The sequence below is a fragment of the Phocoena sinus genome, chromosome 5 (genome assembly GCF_008692025.1).
Source record: "Phocoena sinus isolate mPhoSin1 chromosome 5, mPhoSin1.pri, whole genome shotgun sequence".
Taxonomy (NCBI): Eukaryota; Metazoa; Chordata; class Mammalia; order Artiodactyla; family Phocoenidae; genus Phocoena; species Phocoena sinus.
In genome coordinates, this window is record NC_045767.1 from 74,187,246 (window position 1) to 74,202,747 (window position 15,502).

Sequence of the window (15,502 nt, forward strand, 5' to 3'; positions counted from 1 at the left end):
ATTTATTTGAATTATTTATATTATAATAATATATATTTTAATATATTATATATGATTACTGTAAGCTAAGGGACATTTATGGAACGTTACATAAAACAATTAGAGAATAAACATTCTTTTTGAGTATAATACGTGGACCATTTAGAGAAATGAATCACATACAAAGGAAGTCACATAAATAAGGAGATTATATCATTCAAAACACATTCTCTGACCACAATATAATAATCAAGTAAAAGTAAGTTTTTTTAAAAGACCTCATATAGGGCTTCCCTGGTGGCGCAGTGGTTGAGAGTCCGCCTGCCAATGCAGAGGACGTGGGTTCGTGCCCCGGTCCAGGAAGATCCCACATGACGCAGAGCAGCTGGGCCCGTGAGCCATGGCCACTGAGCCTGCGCATCCGGAGCATATGCTCCGCAATGGGAGAGGCCATAACAGTGAGAAGCCCGTGTAAAGCAAAAAAAAAAAAAAAACACAGACCTCATATATTTATAAGCTTAAAAAATGTCATGCAATCTAAATAATAAATAAATCAAAGGGAAAATCATAATAGAAATTGTGAAATATTTAGAATTGAATAACAACAAAGACAGTCAAACTTTTGGACTAAGGTACAGCAGTATTTAGAGGGAAATTCATAATCTTAAATACATTCTTTGAAAATAGGAAGTTAAAAAAAGAACAACAGAGTAAAACCAAAGAATACAGAAGAAAGGAAATAAGATAAAAACAGAAATTAATGAAAAATAAAACAGAGCACAAATGAGTATATCAAAATAAAAAACTAAAGCTGATTCTTTGGAATGACTAATAAAATTCTGCTAATATGAACCAAAATCAAAAGGAGAGTTAATTTTGCAATAAAAATACCAGGTATTGAAAAAAGGAATTACAACTATATGTTCAAAAGAGATTTAAAAATTTTAAGAGAATTCTATAAATAAATTTATGCCAATTTGAAAATATAGATGAATGGATTTAAACAAATATAAACTACCAAGATAATCTCAAGAAAAAACAGAGAATTAAATAGATCTATAAACACTTAAGTAATCAAATTGGAAGTACAAATCTAAGTCTAACAACAACACAGCAGGTCCACATGATTCTAAATTTAGGCATATTTTACTTTTAAGCAACTGAAAATTCCTTTCTTATACAAATAGCTCCAAAGAATACAAAAAATGAAACTCACTCTGATTTTACCTAACTACTGTAAGCTTTGTTGCGAAACTGGACAACATCAGCACAATGAAGAAAAATTATAAGGTAATCTCACCTACAAGCATAAATGCAAATGCGTAAATAAAATATTAGTAAACTAAATCTAGCAGTGTGTGTGTGTGTGTGTGTGTGTGTGTGTGTGTAGGATCAAGTTAAACTTATCCCAGGAATGCAGTAATGATTATTTAAAAAACTATAAATACAATTCACCACATTAACAGATTATGGGAGAAAAACCATATATATATATTCATCTAAAAAATTTCAGAATCTGTATTAAGTGAAATTCAACACTCAGGCAGGATAAAAACAGCAATAACAACAACAACAACAATTCAGCAAAATAAGATTAAGAAGGAACTTCCCTAGCCTGATTAAAAATAAAACAAAACATAATATTTAATGGTAAAATTTTAGAACATTGTGTTTAAAGTCAGGAATAAGATGAAAATGCCTATTTTCATTGCCTCTGTTGAGTAGGGTTCTAGTATGCCTGGTCAGTGCACTAAAAAAGAAAGTGGTATGAAATGTGGAAAGGAAGTAACAAAACAGCCATTATTCGCAGATAATATTATTGCCTGCAGAGGAAATACAGGACAACCAATGAATCACAACAAGAAATAGGAAAACAAATATTAATACAAAATGCAAGGCTGTTGGACAAGTGATCACCAGTCAAAAGTCAAGCCAAGAGTATTCCAATACACCAGCAATGAGCAATTAGAAAATTCAATTTACAACTGGTATTAAAATCATTAAAATACCCATTAAAAATCTAGTAAGTTTCTTTTATAGAGAAAGGCATAAAACTGGACATGTTAATTTTAACACTGTGGTATTAATTCTGTGATGGATAAACTGACCACTGAAACAGACTAGAAAGTGAGATACAAACCTATTTTTATATGAGATCTTAGTGTATCATGTATCATTGAGAAATGGATGAGTATCTTTTGGTTCCAAATAACAGAAAACCAACTAAAATGGCTTAAACAATGAGAAGAATCATCATCTCACAGAACAAGATATTCTGAGGTAAGACTCAAAGTCATCTTTAAGGATTTAGGTTCTGTTTATCTTTTTCAGCGAGCTCCCTTCATTATTACAAAATACTCAAAGTGTCACAAACATATATCAAGAAAAAGGAGCTTGTTTCTTCATTATGTATTTTTCTACACGGGCAAAAGAAAATTTTTCTTAGAAGCACCTCCAGCAAACTTCACTTTGCCTCTCTTAGGCTAGAACTGCTAAACCAATCATTAGGTGAGGAGATGAGAATATTAACATAGTCTGAGACCAATCAGGATTTGCCTGAATCATGTGAGAAAAGAGTAGACACTGGAACAAAACTGGTATTCTGCCAACATGAGAAAGAGGGAAAGGACTGTTAGGTAAGTAATCTACAGCACAATGGAATATTTCATAAATGGTGTGGGGAGAATAGGCTATCCATAGGGAAGAAAAGAAAATGAGATCCCAATAATATAAACAAAGATAAATTCCAGGTGGATTAAAAATTCAAATGTCAGGGAGGGTGGGAGGGAGATGCAAGAGGGAGGAGATATAGGGATATATGTATATGTATGGCTGATTCACTTTATTATAAGCAGAAACTAACACACCATTGTAAAGCAATTATACTCCAATAAAGATGTTAAATAAATAAATAAAAATTCAAATGTCAAAAACAAAAATTAACTTTTAGTGGAAAATACTGAACAATATATTTAGAAATTAGGGGTACAAAAAGATTTCTAATATAAAACATAAATAAGAATAAACTATAAAAGATAATATTCATTAACTAGAGTACATCAAATGCAAAAATTTTGTACAACAAAACATATAGGAATTAAATTTAAAATCCAAACCACAGTCTGGGAGAAGTATTTGCATGACATAAAAGTTTTTTCTGTTACCTAAATAGATAAATAAGTATAAAAATGAGCAATTGATAGAAGAGGAAAACTGAATAGCTAATAAATAATACAGAAGGTGCTCAGCCTCGTCAGTAGCCAGAGAAATGCAAATTTATACAAAGATAGTATTGACCCATTATAAAAAAATGTTTAAATTTGATAATACTGAGTGCTGGACACTATGCTGGGAAACAAACTGTCATCCAGTCCTAGCAGAAGGGTCAACTAGTTCAACGTCTTTGATGATCAGTTTGGTGATATTTAGTAAACTCAACAATATGCATGGTCAACAAAATAACAATCCTCTCCAAGGTATATGCCCTAGAGACACTCTCTCACATGTGGACCAGAAGACAAGTTCCAGGATATTCATCTCATTCTTTCAAACCACACACACACACACACACACACACACACACACACACACACACAAATATGGAACAGTCTAATTATACATCAATATGGGTTCCATAAATTGAATATTTATACAATTAAATCTATACATGTCAATTTGGATCATCTTAAAACAGAAGGCTGAGAGGGAAGAGCAGGTTGTTTAGGGATACTTATAATGTGATATCACTTACATAAAAAGTAAAACCCGTAGCATAATACTCTGTATTATTCATGGAAAAATAAATATTTAATAAACATATAGAAACAAGGAATCAAGCTTGTGATTACCTCTGGGAAAGGAAAAAGGAGAATCAGAGCAGAAAAAGGGTATAGTATCAGAGATGCTTCAACTTTATGTCTAGTTTTATTTCTTTAATGAAAAAGGATATAAAGTAAACATAAAAAACTAGTAAATTATATTGAATCTATGTGTAAGGTACATAAATATTTGTCATATTTTTTTTTTTTTTTTTTTTTTTTTTTTTTTTATGCGTTACGCGGGCCTCTCACTGTTGTGGCCTCTCCCGTTGCGGAGGACAGGCTCCGGACGCGCAGGCTCAGCGGCCATGGCTCACGGGCCCAGCCGCTCCGCGGCATGTGGGATCTTCCCGGACCGGGGCACGAACCCGTGTCCCCTGCATCGGCAGGCGGACTCTCAACCACTGCGCCACCAGGGAAGCCCTGTCATATTATTTTATGTGTTTGAAATACTATATAATTTTTTTTAAATACATCTTCTTAAAAGTTTCCCATATATTTTATCAATAGTGAAAAGGTCCTACTCCACATACATCTCTCTTCATGAAAATTACAAATGAGGACTTCCCTGGTGGTCCAGGGGTTACGACTCCACCCTCCCAATGCAGGGGGCCCCGGTTCGATCCCTGGTCAGGAAACTAGATCCCACATGCCGCAACTAAAAAAAGATCCCGCACGACACAACTAAAGATCCCGCATGTGGCAAGGAAGATCCCATGTGCCACAACTAAGTCCCAGAGCATCCAAATAAATAAATAAATAAATAAGCTAATACTTTAAAAAAAAAAGAAAATTACAAATGGAGTTTGCCTCCCTTTCGTCTATTATAAGCATCATTTTAAGCCACATGCTATATGTTGTTTAAGGATTAGAAAGTAGTGTCAGAAGAAATGTAAACAGTAGCAATATTCTACAGGAAAAGTAGCAAGGATTAAATAAAGATGCCATGAAGATCAAGAAAGGCCCAAATGGCATAAAACTGAAAAGAGATCTTCGAACTTTAGTCAAATACTCAAAAAACATTCTAAAGTATTGAATGAGAAGCCAAAGACGTTACTGTCAAAAAAAAAAAAAAAAGTAGATACAGAAAAAAACTGCTACTTGAATTTTAAATTGGGGGCACTTAAGAAAATATGATATAGGGCATATGTCAACAATATGATTTATTGCTAAGATTATAATAAATATCAAAGTTTTTCCCTGGAATTAAAAACTTTAAATTATTAATATCCCAAGAAGCTCCCAGAGCAACATACCTGGAGAAGGAGTCTTTCAAAAGCCAGAAAGTTGTCCCACTTGGCAGTCTGCGGGTGTTTCAGAGTTTGAACAGTGGCCAGCCCAAGCTGTAGGAGCCCACAGTGATTCCCTAGAGCTTTGAGGTTGTTCTTGAAGAGATGAATATAGGACGTGAGCTGTCCTGGAGTGACTCTCCCTGGAAAAACATACAATTTATCAGTGTACCCTCTTCTGGGAGTGGTAAAAATAATGAAGAGAATGCCATTAATAATACTACTGCAGGGCTTCCCTGGTGGCCCAGTGGTTAAGAATCCACCTGCCAATGCAGGGGACACGGGTTCGATCCCTGGTCTGGGAAGATCCCACATGCCGCAGAGCAACTGAGCCCGTGCACCACAACTACCGAGCCTGTGCTCTAGAGCCCACGAGCCACAACTACTGAAGCCCGCATGCCTAGAGCCCATGCTCCACTACAAGATAAGCCACCGCAATGAGAAGCCCACGCACTGCAACAAAGAGTAGCCCCCGCTCACCACAACTAGAGAAAGCTTGCGCGCAGCAACAAAGACCCAACGCAGCCAAAAATAAATAGATAAATAAATAAATAAAATAAAAAATACTATTGCCTTACATCAGCACAAAACTTCAGAGTAAACTGCAAGCTTGCCTAAGCTACTGTGACTCTTAAAACATGGTGACAACAGCAAAGTTGAAACTATTAACTGCGTTTTGCAAGCAAGAAAACACGTTAAGTGATCTTGCCAAAGCCATATTGCTAGTAGAATTCATTTCATAATTCTGAAATACCCCATAAATAAGTTATCAAATAAAGTCATACGAATAAATATTTCTTGAACTCAACATGGAGTACCCCTCCAAGACAAATGATATAGCCATCTAAGAGGCAAAAAAGCAAGGTTTCTAATTGTGTGCGTATGTCTATAAAGGAGAAATCTGTTATGACTATAGCTAAAACTTTATCACTGATATCCGTGGGTTCCTGACAATATTCATGAGCATAAAAGCTAGCTGTTTATGGAACAAAAAATGTATGGAGAACTAGAGTGGCAAAAACCCTGGAAGATGAGATATCAGAAGAAATGGTTTGGTATGGGTGACACAGTACATTTACTACGATGGTCACCTCTATCTAGAACGAGACCCCCACTTCACAGAAGACTGGAGTACCAAAAACAAACAACAAACAAACAAAAACAAACAAAAAACCACCTGTTGAAGATTCACTCTTTCAGAGCTTCTAAGTCCAACTTTTGCCTATAGCAGTCCTTCCATTTAGTCGCTTCCCACTCTAATACGTCAAATTTCACTCCTGCCATTCATCAATGCTATGGACGGAACTCCTGAACACCACAGATTCTCCTCATTGGGCAAGAAGATGGCAATGGGGCCAAACATAGATGCAAGTCAAGTAATTCTTTCCTTTACATCTTACCTACACCCTGTTTGTGGTTTACTCTCTGATGCCTGAAATCCCAGTTTGTTTGTTATGTCTAGTTTGTTAATATTTGGCAATGAGACCACCTGTATTTATTTAGCACTTTATCGTTTACACAGTGCAAGTATGTCCTCTTGATTTTCACAGCAACTCTACGGAGTAGCAAATAAGTGAGAGTTCAGTGTCTTACATGGTGCTAAATGGCATCTGTCAATTAATGGTTTTGCTACAGACTATAATACACAAAAAATAAAGACCTTAAAAAAAAAATAAATAAAGACCTTGTTTCAAGCAACTTATAAGCCTGCAACATATTCTATCTTTTCATTACATATTTTGAAGAGATTAAGGATTTTGAAGTGCCTTATTACCTGTTTATCAGGGCGAGCATGTAAAGAATAAAAACAGTGGGAATGATGAGCAGGGAGCTGAGTGTCACTAGTTTCTTTGGTCCCTCGGCAAAGCATTGTTCATTCCCGATTCTCAAGCAGCAAGCTAATGATTTGCTTGCTTAAGTACTAATAGAGAAGAGCCTCATTAACCCTTTCTCTGCTCGGTTTTGAGTCAAGTTGATTAAGGTATAATTTACATACAGTAAAATTCATCCTTTTCTGGTTCAGGGTGTTCTCAAATCAGTTCTATGAATTTTGACAAATGCATGTAGTTGGGTAAGCACTGTCACAAACAAAATATAGATTATTTCCATTACTCCAAAAAGTTCCCCCTTTGTAGTCAATTCTCTTTTCCCACCCCCAGCCCTTGGTGAACACTTATCTGCATTTATCTGGCTTCTGTCCCATAGTTTTGCCTTTCCAGAATGTTCTATAAATGGAATCATATAGTATGTAGCCTTTTGAGTCTGGCTTCTTTCACTTTAGCATAAGGTATTTGATGTTCATTCATGTTGTTGCTTATATAGGTAGTTTGCACCGTTTTCTTGCTGAGTAGTAATCCATTGTATGAATGTGCCATGGTTTGTTTAGCCATTTATCCATTCACCGGTTAATGATCATTTGAGTTTTTTTCCAATTTTTAGAAATTACAATTATTTATGCTGAGCATCTTTTCATGTGTTTTTTGGCCATCTGTATGTCTTCTTTGGAGAAATGTGTATTTAGGTCTTCCACCCATTTTTTGATTGGGCTGTTTTTTTGATACTGAACTGCATAAGCTGCTTGTATATTTTGGAGATTAATCCTTTGTCAGTTGCTTCGTTTGCAAATATTTTCTTCCATTCTGAGGGCTGTCTTTTCGTCTTGTTTATGGTTTCCTTTGCTGTGCAAAAGCTTTGAAGTTTCATTAGGTCCCATTTGTTTATTTTTGTTTTTATTTCCATTACTCTAGGAGGTGGGTCAAAAAAAGATCTTGCTGCAATTTATGTCAGAGAGTGTTCTTCCTATGTTTTCCTCTAAGAGTTTCACAGTGTCTGGCTTTACATTTAGGTCTTAAATCCATTATGAGTTTATTCTTGTGTATGGTGTTAGGAAGTGTTCTAATTTCATTCTTTTACATGTAGCTGTCCAGTTTTCCCAGCACCACTTATTAAAGAGGCTGTCTTTTCTCCACTGTATATTTTTGCCTCCTTTGTCATAGATTAGGTGGCCATAGGCACGTGGGTTTATCTCTGGGCTTTCTATCCTGTACAAATCAAAACTACAATGAGGTATCACCTCACACTGGTAAGAATGGCCATCATCAAAAAATCTACAAACAATAAATGCTGGAGAGGGTGTGGAGAAAAGGGAACCTTCTTACACTGTTGGTGGGAAAGTAAATTGATACAGCCACTATGCAAAACAGTATGGAGGTTCCTTAAAAAACTAAAAATAGAACTACCATATGACCCAGCAATCCCACTACTTGCTATATACCCAGAGAAAACCATAATTCAAAAAGACACATGCACCCCAATGTTCATAGCAGCACTATTTACAATGGCCAGGACATGGAAGCAACTGAAATGTCCATCAACAGAGGAACGGATAAAGAAGATGTGGTACATATATACAATGGAATACTACTCAGCCATAAAAAGGAACGAAATTGGGTCATCTGTAGAGATGTGGATGGACCTAGGAAGTATCACAGAGTGAAGTAAATCAGAAAGAGAAAAACAAATATCGCATATTAACACATATATGTGAAATCTAGAAAAATGGTATAGATGACCTTATTAGCTAAGCAGAAATAGACACAAAGACATAGAGTACAAACGTATGGATACCAAGAGGGAAAGGGGTGGGGTGGGAGAAATTGGGAGATTGGGATTGACACATATACACTATTGATACTATGTATAAAATAGACAACAAAGGGGAACATACTGTATAGCACAGGGAACTCTGCTTAATGCACTGTGGTGTCCTAAATGGGAGGGAAATAAAACGGAGGGGCTATATGTATATGTATGGCAGATTCATTTTGCTGTGCAGTAGAAGCTAACACAACATTGTAAAGCAACTATACTTAAATAAAAATTTAAAAAATAAATAGAAATAAACTGAAAAAGATTCACAAATCAAAGTCCACCAACATTTTCCAAAAAAAAAGAAAGAAATTGTGAATAAAGCCTTCACAAACATCTTTGTTTTTTTTATGTGTGTATGTGTCTGTGGACATATGGTTTCATTTTTCTTAAGTAAATTTCTAGGGTTGTTGGGTCATATGCTAAGTGTACGGTTAACTTTATAAGAAACCGACAAACTAAGTTCCAAAGTGAGCTGTCCCACCAGCAACAAATGAGATTTCTATTGCCTCACATCCTCACTAGCACTTGGTATTGCCAGTTATTTTGGTTTTAGCCATTCTTTTAGGTATGTAGCAACAACTCACTGTGGTTTTAATTTGTATTTTTCTAATGACTAATAATGTTGGTCTTTTCAAGTGCTTATTTGCCACCCTATATCTTTTCTGGTGAAGTTTGTCTGTTCAAATCTTTTGCTCATTTTTATTAGGTCGTTTATTTTCTTCCTGTTGAGTTGTGAGTGTCATTAAGTTTTATCAATCCATTGGCTCAACATATATTTCTGTGCCAGGGACTGTTCTTACTGCTAAGAATAAACCCATGAACAAATCAGACAAAAATCTGTCCTCATGGCCAACAAATAAAGAAGGCAAATGATTCCTGGATGCTCTCCTAATTAATTCAGCTCATTACATCTCATTCTCTTCTTAGGAGATGGGGATCTTTTGTGCAGATGATTAATATATTTACACAAAAACATCTTGACATATTAAATATTAACATTAAATATATGAAAACAAATTTTCACATGAAATGTGTTCAAATCTAACATTGCCATGAGCTCCATTTATTTGTTTATACACTGTGCTGCAGGTGACGCAGTGTGGTCCCTGGACACACAGAGCTTTGTGTATCAAGAGAGAAGGTCATAGAACAATTATACAAACAACTGCTTAATCATTATTGTGCTAAGGCAAAAACTAAAATGTCCTGAAACCATGAAAGGCTCTATGTGATATGTAATTGCCTACCTCTCCAACCTTATCTCCTGGACTGAAGGAGGAGGAATTTAAAAGGCTCAGAATAGGGCTTCCCTGGTGGCGCAGTGGATGAGAGTCCACCTGCCGATGCAGGAGACGCGGGTTTGTGCCCTGGTCCGGGAAGATCCCACATGCCGCGGAGCGGCTGGGCCCGTGAGCCATGGCCGCTGAGCCTGCGCGTCTGGAGCCTGTGCTCCACAACAGGAGAGGCCACAACAGTGAGAGGCCTGTGTACCGCAAAAAATAAATAAATAAATATTTTTTAAGAAAGGCTCAGAATACAATCCATTCATAACATAACTGTGTTTTAGAGAGACCTCAAGAAATGGAAATCATCCAAGAAAGTCACCAGGTCTGTTTAGATTTCGACTGCAATAACCATATGTTCAATTTAAAGATAAGAATGTCTTCAATTCAGGGACCTCTCTGGTGGCGCAGTGGTTAAGAATCCGCCTGCCAATGCAGAGGACTTGGGTTTGAGCCCTGGTCCGGGAAGATCCCACATGTCGTGGAGCAACTAAGCCTGTGCACCACAACTACTGAGCCTATGCTCTAAAGCTCACGAGCCACAACTACTGAGCCCACATGCCACAACTACTGAAGACTGCATGCCCTAGGGCCCGTGCTCCACAACAAGAGAAGCCACCCAATGAGAAGTCCATGCACTGCAACGAGGAGTAGCCCCCGCTCGCCACAACTAGAGGAAGTCAGCGCAGCAACGAAGACCCAACACAGCCAATAAGTAAATAAATAAATAAATATTTTTTAAAAAAAGAATGTCTTCAATTCAGAAACATAGTTATTAAACTTTTTATACAGTTAGCAATTTCCTAGCTCAGACTTGGACTCAGTGACCATATTTACATAACACTGCCTTCCCACATAAGGCATGAGATCCAAAGGAACAAATGGATATATTTCATAACAGGAAATGCCAACAGAACACTACCTTGTGAATCAGCAATTATTCACTTTGCTGCTCCATTCTGTTCCCCTCTGTATACCTTTTGCTGCTCCATTCTGTTCCCCTGTGTATACCTTTTTCTTATACACACAAGCCATTAACACTTCCTTATATGTGTCATGAAAGCAGGGTGTTTTTTTGGTAAAAATTCATAACATGTTAATTGGAATTTAGTAAAAGAGTACTTCACACAAATGCTTTAAAATATAGGCTAGTGACATTTTTAAAATATAAATTTAATCACAATCTTACATAAAACAAGTCAAAATCAACTGACTGACTACCAAAAATGCTATACTGTGAGGCTAACAACTTGAGAAAGCTTCTCAGTTCATATCAACTAAAACTGCAAGCAACTAGAACCAGGTGTTGAAAAAGTAATAGAACATTTATTCACATCTCATATTACCAAGAAAAACCAAAAACACTTGTCAGGCAGATTTACATGGTGATTTTAAAATGTCAACCCAAGAAGGCTTTGCAACACATTTTTTTAAAGTCCTAAAAACAAGGGCTATTTTATATCAAAACTGCGTAATACATAGCAACTCTTTGAAAAGGGACAATTTTGAAATTTGAAAAATAGCTTTCAAGTAAGAAAATCTATTAGGCTTTCTTTTTCTTTTTTATAGTTTTTAAGGAAGTGAAATGGGCTTCTGATTTCAATTTAGTTAAGAAACAAACACAAAACTTTAACAACCATCAGTTATATGTATATTTTGAAACTCATTGAAATAGAATTATCTCTTGGGAGAAAGGGGACATATCTAGAAAATAAAAGGATTTAATATATTTATATTGTCTGTGATCCTTACAATATTGAATTCCACTGTATTCAAATCAATTATGGAACTTACTCTTCCATTTATTATATACATTTGATAAACTATAACTTTCTGAACCTGTTTTGTGACTTGGTAAGATATATTTAAAATATCTACACATATATGATGCTTTGTTGATTTTCTTAAAAAAAAAAAAGTATTCTGTCAGTGCTAGATTTGATTTAATCCCCAAATTGTGTCTTAATGGTAGAAAGTAACCATCTTTCTACTGGTGGTAGACTCTCAACCACTGCGCCACCAGGGAAGCCCCATTGCATGTTTTTTATTCATCATTGTCCTGAAAACACGAATGAAAACCCAGTGTGTGAAATGTGAATAAACAAAGTTATGGTTTTTGGGGAGGGGCTTTGTTTTATGTTTTTTAATAAATTTATTTATTTTTGGCTGCATTGGGTCTTCCCTGCTGTGCGCAGGCAGGATTTCTCTAGTTGCAGCAAGCGGGGGCTACTCTTCGTTGCGGTGCACGGGCTTCTCATTGCGGTAGCTTCTCTTGTTGTGGAGCACAGGCTCTAGGCACATGGGCTTCAGTAGTGTGGCACATGGGCTCTAGAGCGCAGGCTCAGTAGTTGTGGCGCATGGGCTTAGTTGCTCCGCGGCATGTGGGATCTTCCCGGACCAGGGATCGAACCCATGTCCCCTGCATTGGCAGGAGGATTCTTAACCACTGCATCACAAGGGAAGTCCTCAAAGTTATGTTTTAAGACATGTATTTCCAGAAATCAAATATCAGCATTTCATTTTTCTCCTTTTTAATCATTTCCTAATATAATAAAGGCAAAGTATATTAAAATATTTAAATATAACATTCTGTTAAAACTCTGGTTTATTAACTCACACATAATTGGCAAACATGAATAATTTTAATATTACACAAAAATATCTATTCGTCATTTTTTCTCATTTTAACATTTTGTGCCGCCAAATAAGAGCAGCTGAACACAAAATAAACAAACATAGCTGAACTCTGCAAGCCACAAGAGGAGCTGAGCACTGATTACATTCCTAGTTCTTCTTGGCTCTGTTCGGCCACGTGCACTGTCTTGGAAGTGCTTCCTGTTTGGTTCTCCCTGACCTTTAGTGCATTTTGCCTTTGCCTCCATACCAAACAGCCTCAGCCCCTCTTTACATTACCTTCCAGTGAGCTACCTTCAACTCTTTTGTTCACATAAAGTCCCATATATGCAGTAACGTTTCTTTATCTATAGTCTTTATCTATAGAAATCTGGCCAATCTTTTTAACTGTGCTAGTATTTTTATCGTTTACTTTAGTGCTCTAATTATAAATTTGTATGGATTTTTGAATGGGCCTCTGCTAGTGATTTTTGTTTGTTTGTTTGTTTGCGGTACACGGGCCTCTCACTGTTGTGGCCTCTTCTGTTGCAGAGCACAGGCTCTGGACGCGCCGGCTCAGCGGCCATGGCTCACGGGCCCAGCCGCTCTGCGGCATGTGGGATCTTCCTGGACCGGGGCACGAACCCGTGTCCCCTGCATCAGCAGGCGGACTCTCAACCACTGCTCCACCAGGGAAGCCCTGCTAGTGATATTTATTTTATCACGAGCCCTGATAACTAGTATGTGATTTTGCAAAACAAGTTTTCCAAGAATGCGTGTAAATTATAGCAAAAGCACTTATACTAATATGTAGACAATGGTGGCAACTCTACTAATATTAAACTGTTGGTTGGTGGGCAGCACTGTCAGGGAAAATTTCAAATGTTAATTCAGCAGTTGGCATAAGAGAGCCAGAATCTTGCGTACAAAAGATGGTTTCGGAGTTTTGTAAATAATGTACGAAAGGTTCAGAGGGTAGCATGAACACATCGGTTTAAATCCTCTTCTCATTTCATCAGAAAGACAAAAAGGAATTAAAAAGGGAAAGGAACACACAACAAAGAGATCGTGAGATAGTCCATAAGCAGACAAGACTTCAAGCACTTTTCCTCCCCATTTGCTGGTTATCTTTGTAACTTACATTACATACTTAAACTTTCTTCTTTGTTCTGTCAACTACAGATGGTATGCTATGGCTTTTCGTCTTCTAAGCAGAGGATCTTAGTTCCCCTTACCCTTTCCTCTACTTCGTATTTCCCCCTTTCATCTTCCAACTCATCTGTACTTTTATTTTCATCCGGTCAAGATTGATAGCATTTATATTTTGTTTTGTAACCATAATTTAGTCTAATGTGCTTTTTCTATAGCATGATTAGAAACTTCAAAATTAGTCAGTAGTGTTTGTATCATTATAAACTATGTAACTATTAATGACAGACTCAATGTACAAGCTATGATTACATTTCCTTATGCATAGAATACACTTGGGTCCTAGAATGCGTATGGGCTTTTTCTGAGGGGGCAGGGGACGAGCATTCCCTGCTTTAATCAAAGTTGTAAACTCTCCTAATTTCTAATACAGTGTCTTATCTTTGAAGTCCGTGTTGTGTTGTGCTGTTTTTTTTTAAATCGAGGTATAGTTGATTTGTGGGGTTTTTTGGTTTGTTTTTTTTTCCCCTCCCTGAATACTTTACTACCAAACTCCTTCATTCCCCTGTTCCATCATGGGCAGATTGTTCTTTAGGCCTTTTTGCACAGTCAGCAGCCTGGAACGCCTTTTATTGCTCTCCTCTATTGGAACACCGCTTCCCTAAATCCCTGATTTTTCTTTCTTGCTATACTGCCTTGTTTTGCTGGACACCCTCAAGTAACTTCCTCGGAAAAGATGTGTGGAAAGCAAAGTTCTCTTATCTCTGAAAAGGCTTTTTCTTGCCCTCAAAGTTTAATAACGGTTTATCTGGATCTACAATTCTAGGTTGAAAATAATGCATTGCTTCATTATCTTCTGGCTCAGCGTTGCTCATAAGAAATGTGTGCTAGTCTCATTCTTGTTCCTTTGTAGATAAGCTTCTTTTTTCCATCTTGAGGTCCATAGGATCCTCTCATTCTCCTGTAACTCTGAGGAGTCACAGTGATTGTGTCTAGTTTAGAGGGGTTTTATTCTTTCCACTTGCTTTTCAGTTAAGCCTATTCTATATACTTGATATGTCTTTCTTCACATCTGGGAAAGTCTTACATTCTTTCTTTGCTAGCTTCCTGTCCTCTGCTTTCTCTCTCTTTCTGAAACTTCTAATAGTTCTTGGATCTCCTGACTTGGTTCTCTATATCTTTTATCTTTGGTATCATATTTTCAATGTCCTGTTCTTTCTACATTTTAGGAAATTTTCTTGATTTATCTTTAAACTTTGGCTGAATTTTATTTTTACAATAATATCCTTATTTCTAAGAGCTTCTTTTTTAACAAGAGCTTTATGAGCTTTAACTCACATACCATAAAATTCATCCTTAAAATGTACAATTCACTGATTTTTACTATACTCACAGTTGTGCCACCATCACCACTATATAATTTGAGAACATTTTCATCATCTCAAGAAGAGAGACTACATTCAAATTTCCCCGGTTATGAAAAAGATATACAGCTATAAATCCATACATATTAGAATACAGCCTGAATAAAATTTTCAGTTGGGAGATATAACTGTACTTAGCTATACTAGGAAACTGAGAAATAGCAGAAATGAGAACATTAGGTAATTGCAGCTATAAGAGAATTCTGGCTTTTTTATATGTAATAATACTATGGTCATGCACTGAAAAAAATTTTTTAATTGAAGTAACAGAGGAATAGAAGAGTACTAAATCATGC

General features: G+C 36.5%; 1 protein-coding gene across 2 annotated transcripts in view; it reads right to left on the reverse strand.

Moving 5' to 3' along the window:
• The window catches only part of SCFD2 (sec1 family domain containing 2), a 405,336-nt gene that overhangs the window by 322,994 nt on the left and 66,840 nt on the right, over window positions 1-15,502 (reverse strand). For both annotated transcript variants that reach the window (XM_032633104.1, XM_032633105.1), the window contains exon 4: window positions 5,054-5,229. In XM_032633104.1, coding sequence (XP_032488995.1) covers window positions 5,054-5,229 — 176 coding nt within the window. The remainder of the gene's footprint in view (window positions 1-5,053; window positions 5,230-15,502) is intronic.